At 45.9% G+C, this 17,148-nt stretch overlaps 1 protein-coding gene across 5 annotated transcripts in view; it reads right to left on the reverse strand.

The window, feature by feature from the left end:
- Window positions 1–16,820, reverse strand: part of SFXN1 (sideroflexin 1) — a 40,246-nt gene extending 23,426 nt beyond the window's left edge. For 3 of the 5 annotated variants that reach the window (XR_016444421.1, XR_016444419.1, XR_016444418.1), the window contains exon 1: window positions 14,758–16,820. Coding sequence is in view for 1 of the 5 variants with exons in the window: in XM_090064472.1 (XP_089920598.1) it covers window positions 14,758–15,202 (445 nt within the window). In the remaining 4 variants the exon portion in view is untranslated. The remainder of the gene's footprint in view (window positions 1–14,757) is intronic. The other 2 variants (XR_016444420.1, XM_090064472.1) reach the window with 2 other exon arrangements.
- Between the last annotated feature and the right edge of the window lie 328 nt (window positions 16,821–17,148).

The raw sequence follows: 17,148 nt of genomic DNA on the forward strand, positions 1-17,148 counted from the left end.
AATGGCAAAAATAAAGTAAAGAAGGGTTTATTATTTACTCTCTCAAGACGAGAGCTGGTGAGCAAGGGGGCCACAAAATCAAACTAGTCGGTTGTATGCTTAAAACTAACAAAAGGAAATTCTCTCTCTCAGCATGTTGTTAAAGTGTAGAATTCATTGTAACCACTTTTGTGGAAGTTGATAGTTTGGCTAGATTAAAAAAGGGACTGGACAAATTCTTGGAGGAAGCAGTGGGGATAAGTAGCTAATAGCATGGGAGTCAGGGTTACAGCCTTCTTAGACCTTAATGCTAGGGAGAGAAGTTACACATAAATGGGTTTAAGTGATCATAAGCTGGTTTAAACCTGGAAGAGAACAGAAGCTCAGTGCACATAAACCAGTTTTAAAACCTCTGAAACTGGTTTAAGATAAACCTGGTTGAATGTAGTATATCAGACTTAGCTGATTTGGGTCAAACTGGTTTATGCAATTTCTGTCCCAGACCCCTTCCTAGTTCAAGTTAAATCCGAGTCTCCCAGCATCCCAGCATGCTTTGCAGCCCCAGGCTGGGCTGGGCTGTGCTGTCTGCTCCAGAGAGCAGGGCTAGTTCTGCCCCTCTGCTCCTAGCTGGAGCAGTGAGGGCTGGCTGACAGGGAGGGGTGGGGGAGGCAAGCCCAGCTGAGGATGCAGCCCACTCTACTGTGGGGGTGGGGGGGAAGGGGAGGATACTCTTCCCCCTTCCCCCTGGCAAACCCCAGCTGGGGCCAGGGAGGGGGAGTTAAACACTCCTTTCCATTTACTGCTGGCTGCAACTGTAGACTACAAATCCCAGAGGTACCTGAAAGCAGGAAGAAGAAGCAATGAGCAACCCTGCAAAGTCCTGCTGTTGTAATTCTGGACTGCAAATCCCAGAGACCTCAGGGGTAGCAGGAAGAGGTAGTGAAGACACAGTCAGAGAGCCAAGCTCCAGCACCCCTGGCTTCTGGCCTGAGCCATGCAGGCATGTGGCTGCAATTCCTGAATCAAAGGTAAATGTCTGTTCACTTCTGTTTCAATTTAATCTGTGCAGTTTAGACTAACCTGCAAAGACTGAATTCATTCAGCCTTGGGCCTTTTGAATGTCTATATCTAGCCTAAATGCTGGAGGCTTCAAGTGAGAAAAGAACAGTGAAAAAAAACCCCAAACAACAACCTGGTTATACTGTAGTCTTAGGCCTGTGTCACACAGTGGCAGAGAGGGAATGCTATCTGATGTGCCCTGATATCATGGGCTTCAGCCCATCACAAAATCTATAAGCCCCACTTAAGAAGGGTGGCCATACCAACTAATTGCTTGGGAGAACAAAAAAGAAAACAGGAATAGGAGGGAGGTCATAGGTTAACAACTAGGGCATCAGAAGTGGATATCGAACAGAGTACACCAGCCAGTGCCTACTGCCCTGTGAATGGCATCCAGTGAAACTCTGTCCAGAGACATGGGCGGAGAAGTGCCAGGAAAGCAGCCCTGCACTCACCCAGATTCCTCCCAGCCAGAGCCGCCTTCCTCATTTTATGGATGGCCAGCTTGGCCAAAGCCAGGAGGAGGTTGACCAAGAGGTCCCAGGACTTGGTGCAGTTGGGGAAGTTTTACTTCCACAGTAATGTGTGTCAAGCATTCCCCTCCCACCCCCCCCTTCACCATAAAGTGAGAAAAAGGGATATGTGCACCTAAAAAGTGATAAAGAAATTAAAACAACAGATTTAGGTCAGTTAGAAATACTCTGACATTAAAGCATAATAACCCTCATATTTAAATTGTCCCTTGGATGGAGTTAGCATAGGAATGCAGCCTAACTGTATTTGGGAAAAACAGTTATTTCCACAAACTTAGTAGAGAATAATGAGCCAGTGTATTTTGTATTTGTAACATACAAGACCTCAGATGGTGGGAATTGGTGATCCTTCCCGCAGGCCATTCTTTCACATTGTGATCAAAGACAAGTATTGTTTGTAAGAACACGATTGAAAACGTTGGAGCTCAGCAATTAAACTTTGGTTTGCGACATCATTAGTGTGGACTGCTCTTTGTTGTTTAGCAAGAACAAACTGGTGAATATTTTCACGGGAATTCAGATTCTCTTTTACTTGGTTGATGTCCATTAGTGGGCAAATACCAGGCCTATTATAAAAGCAGTTTGAATTCCCTGAGCCTAATTGGTCAAGACTAGATGTTCAGAGGAAAAAAAGAACAAAAAAAAAGGCAGTTCAGAAAACAACTACTAAAAAAAACAACCCGCAGTAAGAACCAGTCCATATATCCTAGAAACATCCAAGTCTTTTTTTTTCCTACCTCGGCAGCATTTCGGAAGTCTGTGGAGAATGAAGTATATTCTCCCAGAAAGCAAAGTCTCAACCTCCCTTCCTACCCATAAGTAGCCCAACACCAGAAGCACAAGTAAAAACAGTTGGTGCGGAAAAAGCCATGTTCTTATTGGATGCCAGAAAGCTGATAAAGGAGTTACTTAAGCTCTTGAACTATGCAGCATGTATAGCACCTTTGCGGGCTTTCATTACACACCGTCTACATCAGGGGGGCTCAACCCCCCCGCCCACAGGCCCGATGTAGACTGCCCAACGGTTCTACCAACGGGTCCAGAAATTTGGTGGTTGGGGAGCAGTGGCAATTAACACTAACGCTCCTCCCTTGTTGCCAAATTTCCAAGCCCCATGCAGTGGCACTATGCACTGGATTTGGTCCATGGACTAGATCTGGCTAGCAGATGGATCTGGCATTGCTCATTTGGCCTGTGGGCTGAAAAGGTCACGTACCACTGGTTTAAAGTAGTCGAAACTCTGTGATCCCATCTGGTTGGCCTTACTTCACTTAATGTGCTATGGAAAGCACCATCAGTTCTCTGAGGTGTCAAGACCTACTGAAAATTCAGAGAGCCCAAATACTTCTTTACTGGTATTTGGTCATCACTGAAATCTCTGAAAACTAAATATGCAAAGGCACAATTTCCCATACTTGATTTTATATTGAACATTGGCCATGGCTGCAAGGATAAATAGCAAGTATGCAAAACAGCTGCTGTAAATGAAAAACAAAGCAGTGGACAAAGGAGGACTAGCAAATACAATTTAAAGCACTCTGGAAGGATAAGTGCTTGAAAGATACGTTTCTGAAGGAAATTAGGAATGAGGATAAGTAAAGTTCTTTCATAAATGGAAATTGGTTAACATGATCAAGCATTCACACTGGGACCAATATCAATGCTCAGTGAATTTGTTAATAATCTTGAAAAGGTTGTATTTGTTCCCACTCACCTTGACAGCGCACATGCCATTATGTATGCGCATTACAGCTATACAGGTTTCTTTTCAGTTGCAACTATGCTTTATGAGAAAAAAAAATTGAGCTTACTTCTACAAACTTCAAGTAACAGTTTACATTTAGTCTGTATTGTCCGATTCACAATAGTGAAAGAAGGGCATTAATGCCTTCTGCCTTTAGATTGTCCACGAACAAACATTTTACGACTTCAAACAAACTATCATTGATTTCAGCATATGGCAAGTCAACACTGCTGAAATAATAACGATTACCGTTGTGCACACTACAGGGTAATCACAGGGATAATTATTTCTAGTTCTCCAATGGGTTCTGGCATCAGGAAGACTCTAAATTGTATTAGAGAAGCCGAGATAATTTTGCCCTTAAAACAGAGTCCAAAAGCACACAGCAAACTGCATTTGTACATAGGCTGCTGGCAAGTCCAGGACTGTCAGGATCATCAGACCCCGAGGACCAAGTGAGTGGCACAGAGATGTGACATGGCCAGGATCGGGTCCAGAGTGGCTCTATGCGCTGGATTCAGCACATGGGGCCAGTCTAGTGTGGGTGACACATGCCGTGGGCACCCTGGACCAGCCCTGTGTGCTGCACGCAGCGTGGTCTAGGCTCTGGCCCTGCAGGCAGCGAGTAGGGCCAGTTTGGGTCCGAGACCCACTGGTAGCACTGCAGGCTGCATCTCTGTCATCCCTGGATTAAACAAAAAACCAGAAATTGAGAATGTAAGTTGCATCCAGTGAACACTATTGTTAAATCTAAAGGTTTTTCTTTCCAGTTTACACTCAACGTGACAAGGATCATTTGACTAACTAAATATACCCCTAGACAAGTAATAAGACAATCTTGTTCTTTACTGCAGAAGATCTGAGATCAGATGCTTGTGCAATGCTGTTTTGGGGACATGGCTATATTTTCCATAAACAGAAGCCTGTGCTGTCACACACAAGGTCATTTCCAAGACTCTTAAAACTGCAAGTTTCCCCATCTCCCATTTCAACAATATTAAATGGGATTATGTAGCAATAATATCAAACTAACATTTCTGAATGCTGATCTTGTATGCCAAGGTCTTTCTAACAACTGGTACTTGTCCATATCATGCGACTCAGTTGGATACAACAATCCCTGATTTTTGTGTTAAGTCTTTTTCTCAAGAGATCTCAGAGCTCTTTGCAAAAGTAGTCAACATTACAGTTTCTGTAAATTATAAAGATCAGGATAAAGAACAGGAATTTGCCTGGTGTCACCAAGCAGCCTAAGCAGAACCAAGGATAAAATCCAGGTCTCCCAAGTCCCAGTCAAGAGTCTGAGAAACCAGGAAAAGTAATAGGTGTAAAAGAGACAAAGTATCCAATAATGATTAGAATGCAATTACATCCACAGATCTCCCACTGACATGACTGGGTGGTACTCCCGTACAGACAATTGTCCTATTTGTTCTGAGAATTTTATTAACTTCACAAACACCCATGAGCACTCCTCCCCAGCAACACTTCCCCAAGCTATTATCCTGCAGTTTAAATTAAATCTTTGTGTGCTGATTAAAGTTACATTTCAAATATTGTGTGCACAACACTCAACCTCCTATGTAATTCATTAAAAACAGAACTTGTTTTTAAATGAATTACAGATCTGTCTGAATAGCAGAAAAATATCTTTACTGAACGGGGATAAAGGCTGTAGCCACGTTGGTCTACAAGCAAAAGCAGTCAGTGTGGTAGAGGCAATATCTTTTATTAGACCAACTAGACAGTTGCAAAAAAAATTTATTGAATCAACTTGATGTCACAAACATTCATCCCATGATAAATTCACAAAATAGAATGGGACCAGTTAAGAGCTGGTCTAACACTGAAACATATTTGTTAAATAAATGATTCGATAGTAGCTGAATAATAATAGTTGAAAATATAATCACCTGATACTCATGGACTGGCTTTATTTACTGCATTTTTTTTTGCTCCTTACTAAGAGGTGCTTTTGTTAGCGACCTTGTTTTTTGTTTGCTGTACATGAACTCTAGAAAAATGGTTGTTTCCAGGCCCTGCCCATATTTTTAAGTCTTCCATATATTTGCTAAAAAAAACCCCATGGGACTCAGCACTAACACTGTCACCCACACTTACAGTAAAGTCTCAGCATAAATATGTGGATAACTATTACAATCTGAACAGCATCAGTTTTGACAGCAGACAACAGCAACGGGAAGCAATGAATCTACCAGTTCTTAGAGAAAAATAGCATGGGATATGGGCCCTGAAACTGCCAAGAGCTTTATGAGGGCATGTTACTACAGGATCAGGGCCTTCGTTTGCAAATAAGGAAAATGTTTTCTTTCTCTTCAACATCTTATACTTTATATGGTACATTTGGCACAGGTTGAAACCTTGGGAATATATATGCGAGTATGAAGAACACAGGTTTTGTTTGAATGACTGAATGAACAAATGAATGGATGCATGGTGGTTGGAGACTCCCTTCTGCAAGGGACGGAGGTATTCATCTGCCAGCCTGACCTGTTACCCCAGGAGGTCTGCTGCTTGCCTGGAGCCCAGATTGAGATGTCATAGGATTACTGAGACTCATACGATCCTCTGACTACTACCCCATGCTGCTCATCCATGTGGACAACAATGATACTGCCGGGGTGACCCTGAGCAGATCAAGAGTGGCTACAGGGCTCTGGGTGCAAGGGTGAAAAGGATAGGGGCACAAGGCGGTGTATCCCTTGATCCTTCCAGCCATGGGGAAGGGTCCTGGCAGGAGCAGATGCATCCTGCAAATCAGTGCATGGTTGTGCAAGTGGTGTCACCAGCAGGAATTTAGCTTCTTTGACCATGGGATGTTGTTCCAAGAAGGACTGCTGGGAAGAGACAGGATCCACCTGATGAAGAGAGGGAAGACCATGTCTGCAAACAGGCTCGCTAACCTAACGAGGAAGGCTTTAAACCAAGTTCATAGAAGGATAGGGAACAAAGCCCTGAGGTAAGGGGGAGACCTGGAGGAAGCACAAGGAGGAAGGGGCAACAGGAGAGGCTTCTTTATTCTTCCTGAGAAATTAGGGAAATCAGCTGGTTACCTCTGGTGCCTTAGGATTCAGTGACCTAGACAAATTGGAGGACTGGGCCAAAAGAAATCACATGAAGTTCAACAGGGACAAGTGCAAAGTCCTGCACTTAGGACAGAACAATCCCATGCACCGTGTGTACAGGCTGGGGTCTGACTGGCTGGGCAGCAGCTGTGCAGAAAAGGACCTGGGGGTTACAGTGGATAATAAGCTGAATATGAGTATTTAAAAGCCAGCAGTGTGCCCATGTTGCCCTTCAAAGCTAACAGCATACTGGGCTGCATTGGGTAGGTGTGTTGCCAGTAGGTGAAGGGAAGTGATTATTCCCCTCTATTCAGCACTGGTGAAGCCACATTTGGGGTACTTGTTCAGTTTTGGGCCCCCCAGTACAGAAAGGATGTGGCCAGATTGGAGAGAGTGCAGTGGACGGCAACAAAAATAGTGACGGGGCTGTTTGAGTTTAAGTCTATCATCAGTTTGAGGATAGACTTAGGTAACAGGGGTTATTTAGTCTAGAGAAGAGGAGACTCAGAGGGGACTTAATAGCAGCTGTTCAACTACCTGAAGGTGCTTTGAAAGAAGATGGAGCTGGACTGTTCTCAGTGGTGGCGGATGACAGAACAAGGAGCAATGGGCTCACATTGCAGCAAGGGAAGTTTAGGTTAGATATTAGGAAGAATCTCTTTCACTAGGAGGGTAGTAAAGCACTGCAACAGGTTACCCAGAGAGGCGACAGAAGCTCCATCCTTGGAGGTTTTCAAGACCCAGCTAGACAAAGCTTTGGCTGGGATGATCTAGTTGGGAATGGTCCTGCTTTGAGCAGGGGTTGGACTAGATGACCTCCTGAGGTCCCTTCTACCCCTAAATTTCTATGATACACAAACACATGAAGCCTGGGAAATGAGCAAGAAGAACCGGTCCTCGTACAGTCACAAAGCTATGACATGGTTGGAATAACAGAGACGTGGTGGGCACTCGCATGACTGGAGCACTGTCATGGATGGGTACAAACTGTTCAGGAAGGACAGGCAGGGGAGAAGAGGAGGAAGAGTTGTGCTGTATGTAAGGATCAGTATGATTGCTCAGAGCTCCAGTATGAAACTGGACATAGGCCTGGGTTCAGGTTAGAGGGGAGAGCCACAAGAGTGATGTTGTGGTGGGTGGGTGCTCTAGACCAGTGGTCTCCAAAGTGGGGTGCATATGACAATCCATTGGGGTGCGGGAAGACAATATTAAACCTTCTATTTATATAAATTTATCTATATTGGGGGTGTGTGCTCAAAAATTTTTTACTGATAGGGGTGCACAATCAAAAAAGTTTGGAGACCACTGCTCTAGACCACCAGACCAGGAGGATGAGGTAGATGAGGCTTTCTTCAGACGACTAGCTAAAATTTCCAGATCACAGGCCCTGGTTCTCATGGGGGACATCAATCATCCTGACATCTGCTGGGAGGGCAATACAGCAGTGCACAGAAAATCCTGGAAGGTTTTGGAGAGTGTTGTGGACAACTTTTTGGTGCAAGTGTTACAAAACCCAGCTAGGAGCTGCTAGACATGCTACTCACAAACAAAGAATTGGTGCAGGATATAGAAGTGGATGGCAATTTGGGCAGCAGTGACCACAAGATAATCGAGTTCAAGATCCTGACAAAAGGAAAGCAGTAGAGTATGGACCCTGGACTTCGGAAAAGCAGACTTTGAGTCCTCCAGGAAACTGATGGCCAGGATCCCCTGGGAGACCAGTCTGTGGTGGAGAGGAGTGCAGAGGAGCTGGCTGTATTTAAAGAAGACTTACTGAGGGTGCAGGAGCAAACCATCCCGACGTGCAAGAAAAATAGCAAATGTGGAAGACGACCATCTTGGCTTAGCAGAGAATTCTTCAGTGAGCTTAAACACAAAAAGGAAGCTTACAGGAAGTGGAAACTTTAACAAACAACTTGAGAGGAGTATAAAACTATTGCTTAGGCATTCAGGGATGAAGTCAGGAAGGTCAAAGCACAATTGGAGTTGTGGCTAGGATGGGACATGAAGGGTAACAAGAAGGGTTTCCACAAGTATGTTAGCAACAAGAGGAAGGTCAGGTAAAGCATGGGTTCCTTACTGAATGGGGGAGGCAATCCCCATGATGAGGAAAAGGCTGAAGTACTCAATGTCTTTTTTTACCTTGGTCTTCACTGGCAAGGTCAGGTCCTAGACTACTGCACTGGGCAGCACAGTTTGGGGAAGAGGTAAGTAGCCAACAGTGGTGAAAGAACAGGTTAGGGACTGTTTAGAAAAGCCAGATGTGTACAAGTCCATGGGGCTGGATGCAGTGCACCCAAGGGTGCTGAGGGAGTTAGTTGGCTGATGTAATCACAAAGCTGCTGGCCATTATCTCTGAAAACTTGTGGCAATTGGGGGAGGTCTTGGACAACTGGATAAGGTCAAATATAGTGCCCATCTTTAATAGTGCCCACTTTTAAGAAAGGGAAGGAGGATCCAAGGAACTACAGACAGATCAGCCTCACCTCAGTGCCTGGAAAAATCATGGAGCAGATCCTCAAGGAATCCATTTCTAAGCACTTGGAGGCAATTAGGAACAGTCAGCATGGACTCATCAGGGGCGAGTCATGCCTGACCAACTTGACTGCCTTCTATGATGAGATGATTGGCTCTGTGGATGTGGGGAAAGCAGTGGATGTGATTGATATACCTTGAGTTTAGCGAGGCTTTTGACACCATCTGCTAGCCAAGACAGCTAATGAAATACTGGTCTGCATTGGTAGGAGCACTGCCAGCAGATAGAGGGAAGTGATTATTCCCCTCTATAAAGAACTGGTGAGGCCACCGTACTGTGTTCAGTTTTGGGGCCCCCACTACAAAAAGGATGTCGACAAGTTGGAGAGAGTCCAGAAGAGGGCAATGAAAGTGGTTAGGGGGTTGGGGTTGGACTAGATGACCTCCTGAGGTCCCTTCAGACCCTTATTTTCCATGATCCTATGAATATAAAATTAAAAATTATGACGACTAAGAAAAAACATAATTGCATTGCAAAACTCGTCAAAATTTAAGAAACAAAGGAAACAGGGATGCGTTGGTTCAAGTTTATTTGCTGTACTTCAGAATGGAAACTAAAATGATCCGAGTCGAAAGAATCACTACGTGCTCTGGATACACAAACTTTGATGATCCAGAATTTGTAGTTACTTAAAAGTTGTAAGGTGGAGGGGGTAAAAAAAAAAAAAAAAAAAAAAAAAAAAAAAAGACACTTAATTTTTATACCATAGCTGAAAATACTGCTCTCAAACATAAAGCTTATGACCCTATACTACGGTAGTACTTCACTAGTGTAACTCCACTAACATGATATAGATCAGAAGTAACATCATTAAGGTACATGTATAATTATAATCAACAATACCCTATGCAATGCTGTCCAGCTTCTAAAAGGCTGTGGGTCATGTGTCCTCCAGGCCACACCAGCAGGGGCTGCACAGGCTACGCTAGCACATGCCATGTAGGCACCCCAACCTCCCTAGCCCCAGGGTCCCTGCTGCACCACACTGCTGGAAGTAGAGCTGGAGAAGGGCGGGGGAGCCTGGAGCCCCCTGGCTGTTGCTGGAGCTGGAGCCATAAGGGCAGTGGCAGCTGGGTGGGAGTGGGGAGGGGGCACAATTAACCCCTTGGGGGCTGTATTCAGCCTCTGAGCTGCCAGTGGGACAGCACTGACTCAGGTACCACTGAGGATAAAAATCATAAGAGATGAAAACTAAAGGATGTTTTGGTCCAATATTAATACAAATTGATCCGATTCCTAACAAATGAAAAACATTTTTAAAGACGGAGCTAAATGCACAAATTTGTCATGAAAATATTTATCTGATGAAGTCAGACTTTAATAACTACTAAATAATTAACGGCTTTCTGGGAAACTTTGATTTTTTTCCATAGGTATAATTATGCAACAATGGCTTGCAGAGTGGAATCACCCACTTAATAGATTAGCACCTTGAATCAATGGTGCCAACAGATTTTAAATCACTGAGGCTTCAAAATCTGGAATGAATTAAAATGCATTCCCTTTGACACAACTCATCAGCAAGAGGCTGAAAAACAAAACTAATTATGCAGGCTTATCAGCAACTAAAATAATTTACACTGAAAGGTCAACTTGAAATGACTTTCACAATTCAAGGAGACTCATATTTTAGGAAAGGCTGACAAACAAAAATATTTATGTAACAGTTAAATGCTTGCCTTCGACACAAATGTAGAAACAAACATGGTTAGCAAGCAAAACTTTGTAAAGTTTTTAACAATGAACTTTTTCATTGGTTTTAGCCTACTACCATTTCTGAAATGGCCTGAAAGCTGTACTGCCAAACACACAAGTTTGCCTTCCTTTCCTCCAATTAAATCAAAACCTAATGAGGAGTAGAGGACAAAATTAATCTACTTAAAGCAACTGTGTGTCATTACTTTGAAAAATAATCAGAACAAAGTCTAAACAACAATTTTTAGACAATGACTGCTTTTAATTTTGCCACAGACTCAGCAATAGTAATAGACTTAAGACTTTAAACTTTGTTTAAAGGTTAACAGCAGCATTAGTTGCCATGAGTTTACAAATTGCAGATTCAGGAGTTATCAGGCATTTAACTTTCAACTGTAGCATTTCAAAGTTCACTTCTTCTGTGGAAAGCAAAATTGAATGTTCTGTAGCTACAGAGCCCTTCACTGACATTAACTTGACTATTCAATGAAAATGGAACAGTAATTATATATGATTTTTTTAAATTATATGTATTAACCAACTATATACGATTTAATTACTCAGACATCATATGTATTTGAAGGGCCCACCACTTGGTAACTTTATGTTAAATTACTCATAAAAAGCACTAACATAGCTGTGACTAAACTTACAGGTATAAGAAAAGTTGAATTTGTTCTTGTTATTAACAAAAAAAAAAAAAAAAAAATCATTCTTTCCTATTGGTGATGACTACTATGTTATTGTACCAAAATTCAGATGGATACAGGATCATGAGCTGTCCTGTGAAACGTTTGTTGAGGGACCACAGTATATTAGCACATTATTGTGCATCATATTTCCACGTCATGGTGCCTTATTTCCATATTATAGTGCCTATAGTACCATAGCACTAATTCATGCATCAGGACACAAAATTAATCCATCTTTCCTACCAATATTGGACTACTAATATTTAACATGCTTTTACATTCTATTTTTCTAACATAAATGAGAGTACCTCCAAGTTTATTTCAACCAAAGACTTGGTAAAGTCCAGTTGGAGACAGCAAGTAGGACTCTTCACCAGGTGAGTGCTATCCGTTATGAAAGAATCTGAGCTTTCATTAAAAATAAAATTTCCTTTTCCTTGCAGTAGTGAACGTCACCCTGTGTATGTGACCCAAGCATAAACTGAGGTAAGAACGTACTGGTGGGTGTATTGCTCTCAGTTACTGGTATGACAGGGTGGGGGACATTACCAATACTACTAAACGACAGAAAAGGATTGCTTTTAGGCATCCTGAGAGCAGATGCAAATCTACAGACAAAAGCATTAGCAAGGCAGCAGCAACTCCAGAACAGGAACCTGCATTGGCATCAGCGAGGCCAGGTTTCCACTTCTACCAGGGCTCCTTATACAAGTATCCCTAGCTTTGCTAGCAGATAAAGGAATAACTGCCCCTGGTTTTTTGGTCTGCACATATCCCACTGCTCCGAGCTCTGGATGAGTTTGGAGTCTCAGGTGCTGGCTCCAAAACAGCAGGTCCCGTCAGAGAGCAAAAGGGTCCGACTGACGCCAGTAGAGGCCGAAGGATGGGAATAGTCCTTCTGAATTGTTTGCAACATAAAAACTGCTCCGTTATTTTTCTGTAGTCAAAACCAAGGTAAAACTAAGAAGTGGCATTTTCCAAGAGGTGCCTTGTGCTTAAGGGAGTTGAAAACTACTGTTTTAAAACATAGCCAAGCCAAAAGCTAGTGCTTCCCTCCACCCCTCATTTGAAAGATAGCTCAGTCGCTACATCTCATGATGAGGGACCTAGGTAATTTGTGGTTTCACAGAAAGCGTGAAATCAATAATTAAAAATAACTTAATAAAAATGAAATGCTGGCTGCCAGAGGGGAAGGTGCTGGGTGCCGGGATGGCACAAATCAAGATGGTGACTGCCCCTTCGTCCCTCCTCCCTCCGCCAGGGCTTCTGCCAATCGGTGCCGAGGGGCGGGGTACACGAAGGGCAGCCAGCAATCAAGATGACAGCTGCCTCCTTGTCCCTCCTTCCTGTTGGCTTCTCTGCCAATCAGCGCTGAGGGGTGGGGCTTCTCCGCCAACTAGCATAAAGGGGTGGGGACACCGCAAAATACCCGTGAAATTGGCAATGCGCTAGGAAGAAACCGTTGTCCCGCTGCGATTTCTGTACGTCCCTGCTTACGGTTTTAGCCTCTCCTCTGCCTAAGGCAGGGGCGGGCAATTATTTTGGACAGGGGGCACCTACTGAGTTTTGGCAAGCCATCGAGGGCCGCATAACCAGGCAGCCCAGGTTAGATTAATATTCATTTTCTAAATTTTTTAGGGGCCCCACAGGCCGGATAGAATGGCTTGGCAGACCGCATTTTGCGCACCCCTGGCCTAAGGGGTTCAAACCTGTATCGCCAAGAAAAATAGTTTTAAACATCAGGCTCTGCTGTGCTGGGACAGGGCACCCACCCTCTTCCTGAAGCTGGGCTACTTTGCAAAGAGCAGAGCCAAGTGATATGGGCGCCAAGGGGACAGCCTGGGGAGCTGATGTTAAAACCAACTTTTCTGTGATGCCAAAAAGGAAAGCACTTCACCACCTGCGCCCGTGTCCTCAAAACTGCTGATACACAGAACAACTTGAGAGCAAAAAACTTACTACCCATTCAATTTCTTACCAAAATTTGCTACCCGTTCTCAGCAGCTTAGTTGTGAAATAACTACACTGGCCTCTTTCAGGGTGTCGCTTCCATCTCCAACAGATCTCCAAATATCCAGAGCTGCCTTTTGATGTTCTCATGAGTTCAGTCTCCAGCTTCTTCGCGTTCTCATGTAAAAGCTGACCCCGTTACTCGAAGGCACGCTGGCAGCACAGTGGTGGGAAGACTCATAGAGCTAATGTTTTTGACCTGTTCAGAGGTTAAACTCCTTTTGCACTCATGTTTTTTTAAGTCCTATAAAGGTGCAATCTTTTAGGGAAACGCAGCACCTTTACCTGATGCCCACAGAGCACATTTCAGACCTGTGTCTTTTAGCAACAACAATTCTCACTGGCACCGAGCTGGCCTCCCCACTTGCAAGGAGCCAGTGCATACTGCCCAGTGTCTCCTTCGCACTCCTTCGAGGGCCTCTGGGTGCTGCCCTGTGAACTCTGCTCAGTGTCCCCGCTTGGCACTCTTCTTTTGAACCCTTGACCAGCACTCCCATCCCTGTTTTTTTTCACATTTGTCCCAAGGAATCTGTTGCCCCCTTTCCCTGTAGCCTTCCCGCCTAGGGGAGCCCAATGAGAAACTTGGTGCGTTGGACCCATGTAATGAAAGGGTGACAAACTTGGAAAGAAGCCACGCAGCTGACGCCTGGGAGGCAAGAGTAGCAAGACACACAGAGAGAGAGAAAATAAGCTGGTTCCCAAGTTTTCTTCTCTCTCCCTATGCAGCTTTTATCAGCATCAATCCATTTCCACCAGCAAGCTTTGCCCACTTTGCCAGCTGCACTAATCAACCCCATCCAATGCTGGAAGCAGCATCACATCGCAGCAACCCGGCGAGGTCCTCTTTTCCCCCCTTCGCACGCAGCCTAGCAACAAAAGCCACCGTCCCCGGGTGAAACGGATCGCGCCTGATGCTGGGGCCGGCTCCTCAACACAGCAGCCATCTTTGGCGTGTAACTTAAAAGAGAGATTTCATCATTCCGCAACCAAGCGGCCGCCGGTGCCGGAGGATGCAGCCGTGGGCGCTTCCAGTCCCAAACCCTCCGGCCCTGAGACGCATCCCGCGTGCCCTTCAATGGGGTCACGCTGCATTTTTTAATCCTTTTTTTTTTTAACTGCTTTGCTAGGAGGATTATTTTAGACCCCCCCCAGGAGGTTAACTTGTCTTTTCTGAGGATGCTCCATAACCTCAAGCAGGCATCACCCAGGCACTGAAACAGCCTCTTCCCTGGCAGGGCTGACACAGAGGGCAAAGTGGGGCTTCATGCCACCCGCGCCCCTGAGCCCTCAGCCGCAGCGGTGCGAGGGGCTGCGGCCCCCGGGGGCGCGTGCAGGGCAACCCCCGCCGCCCTGGGAGCGGGGCAGTGCAAACCCCGCCGTGCAGCAGCAGCTTCCCCCGCGCTGCCGGGGCCCCGGGACTCACCGCGCCCGCTGCTCCTGCGCACCGCCCAGCCGCTGCCGCGCTCCCAGCGCCCGCCGGAAGAGCCTGCCGGGGAGCGGGCCGCCCCGCCGGGGGAGGAGCAGGGGCTGAGGCGGGGACCCGGCTGGCTACCGCCGCCTCGCGCTGCGCCAGGGCCCGGGAGCGGGCGGGAGATGAGGCGAGGCGAGGCGGGGCTGTGGGCGTCACCCCCTGGCACTACCCCCGGCCGGGGAGCAGGTTGCTTGGAGGGGCTCGCGTCGCTCCCAGCAGTCAAGGCCCTTTGGGGGAATCCCGGATCTTTGATTAACCCCCTCCCGGCGGCGCGAAAACTCTTCTTAGCATCCAGGTGCGAGGGGGTGCTGTGTCGCCTGAGCGTGGCGGGGCACCCCCTGTGGAAAGGCACGAGCAATATGGCGGGGCACCCCCTGTGGAAAGGCACCAGCAACATGGCGGGGCACCCCCTGTGGAAAGGCAGTGCTGGCAGTGTGGCAGTGCATCCCCTGTGGGAGGGCACCGGTGGCGCCTGTGGGTGCTCAGCAGTTGCCACTCCTGCTCCTCGCCGTTGACACCGCCAGCGGCGTCTACAGAAAGTCAGTGATCACTGCTGGATGGTGCCGATGCTGCTGGTGGCATCTGGGGGTCCACCCCCGGTTCTTCCCACTGCCAACAGTGCCGTGGCCGTTGGCGGGAGCTCACCGCTTGCTGCTGCCACGCTCCCGCCACCAACAGTGCCACCACCACCGGTGGGAGCTCCCCGTGCTCCCCGCAGCCTCTAAGGGCATGCGGCGTTCATGGCACAGGCCATCTGGAGATGCTTCCTCTGCCTGATGAAGGGCGTCTGTGCCTGAAAACTTGCAAGGAAGACTTTTTCCAGCTATTTGAGTTGGTCTAATAAGGGATACCGGATTTACCCAAAGATCCTCGGCTGCTTCTGTCCGTAGACCAACAGGGCTACAACCTACACCCTTAAACATGTCACTCTGGAGCAGTTTGTCCCTTCAGGCGGTGTTTCTCCACCCAGGGGCTGCATCCCGAAAGTGGGTCTCGAGAGTCTCTGAAAGGACACAAATGCACTTTAAAAATGTGTCAACAAACTTTAAAAATGGATTCTCCTTTAAAGGAGAAAAATGTGGGGAACTGTGGCTTTCCCCTGGTGGGCTTTTTCCCTTTCCACGTGCTGGGGCAGTGGGTGGTGCGCACTGTGGGACCGGGGGTGAGGGGCACTGGGTAGAGACTGGCCATGACTGTTTACAAATGGGTCCTGGGACAAAAAAGGTTGAAAACCACTGCCTTAAGGTGCTCCCACCCTGCCTTCAGCTGCTCGCTACTTCGGGACTGCATGCAACGATGGCTTGCATTGTGCTGTCTCTGTACGGTGACACCAGGCAGCTGAGGCCTGCTCTGCAAATATTATCTTAGTTTTGGAGTCCCTCTGACATGAAGCTGGGTGCTGGCAAGGAAACAGGGCAGTCAAGTCTGAGGGCAATGAAAGTGCCTCCCACCCCACACTTCCTCTTTAACAAGATTTCAATATGTGCCAAACCTTTGGGGCCAAATACCTGCGTACTAACAGATTCCAGTTGAGAATATGTGTATAGCTTTGAGCTGCCATATGCAAGGCAAGGGGACTTGATTTCCTGTGAATAATGCTGGTCATTTCTGTGCCAGGTCGATAACCTCCTTCATCTGGTCCGTGAGCAAATTGCAGCATCAGTCACCTGAAAGAAAACAACTTAAAAAGCAAAAAGAACCAGTGGCCCTAAGGCAGCCATGACAGTAGAAATGGATTTGTATTTCTTTTCTCATTTTCATCAGTTGTTTTTACAAGTATTGCAGAAAACAAGTGGCATGGAAATGCTCACAACAAAATAACCACACAGAAAAGTAATTAATCAGCATCTCAGGAACAGTGAAGGCTTTTTGCACAAGGGGGCATGGCCATGTCATATTTGAAACAAACCGATCAAGCAGGAAGTGGGTGGATCTTTGATCTTAAATGAATCCAGTGAATTTGAAGTTGGTTTTTAATTTTTTTTTATTGAAGATATGTTTGGGATTGAATAAAAAAATATTTCATTGCTCTCATGCAGTTAGGATGCTTTATGTCTGAGCACCGTAGCTCATCACAGCTCCCATTTGAAATAAAGGAACAGATTGTTCAGATTATTGAAAGAAAGGGTACATGCTCAGTTATGCTGTTCCTGCTTTTCCCTGCAGCCAGTTTCCTGATGAAAAATGCCTAAACTGGCTTCCTGACACAGTTTTAAACAAACAGTACAAATATCTTCATAGACATACTGTCCCCTTCACTGCCATTTTAAATATTCTTTTATATATAAGCTATCTTTAAATGTAAATGGTAGGTAAGGCCCTTGCCTTTCTGTCTCCCCAGAT

Source organism: Crocodylus siamensis, chromosome 10 (genome assembly GCF_052110815.1).
Source record: "Crocodylus siamensis isolate JL-2025a chromosome 10, ASM5211081v1, whole genome shotgun sequence".
Classification (NCBI taxonomy): domain Eukaryota; kingdom Metazoa; phylum Chordata; order Crocodylia; family Crocodylidae; genus Crocodylus; species Crocodylus siamensis.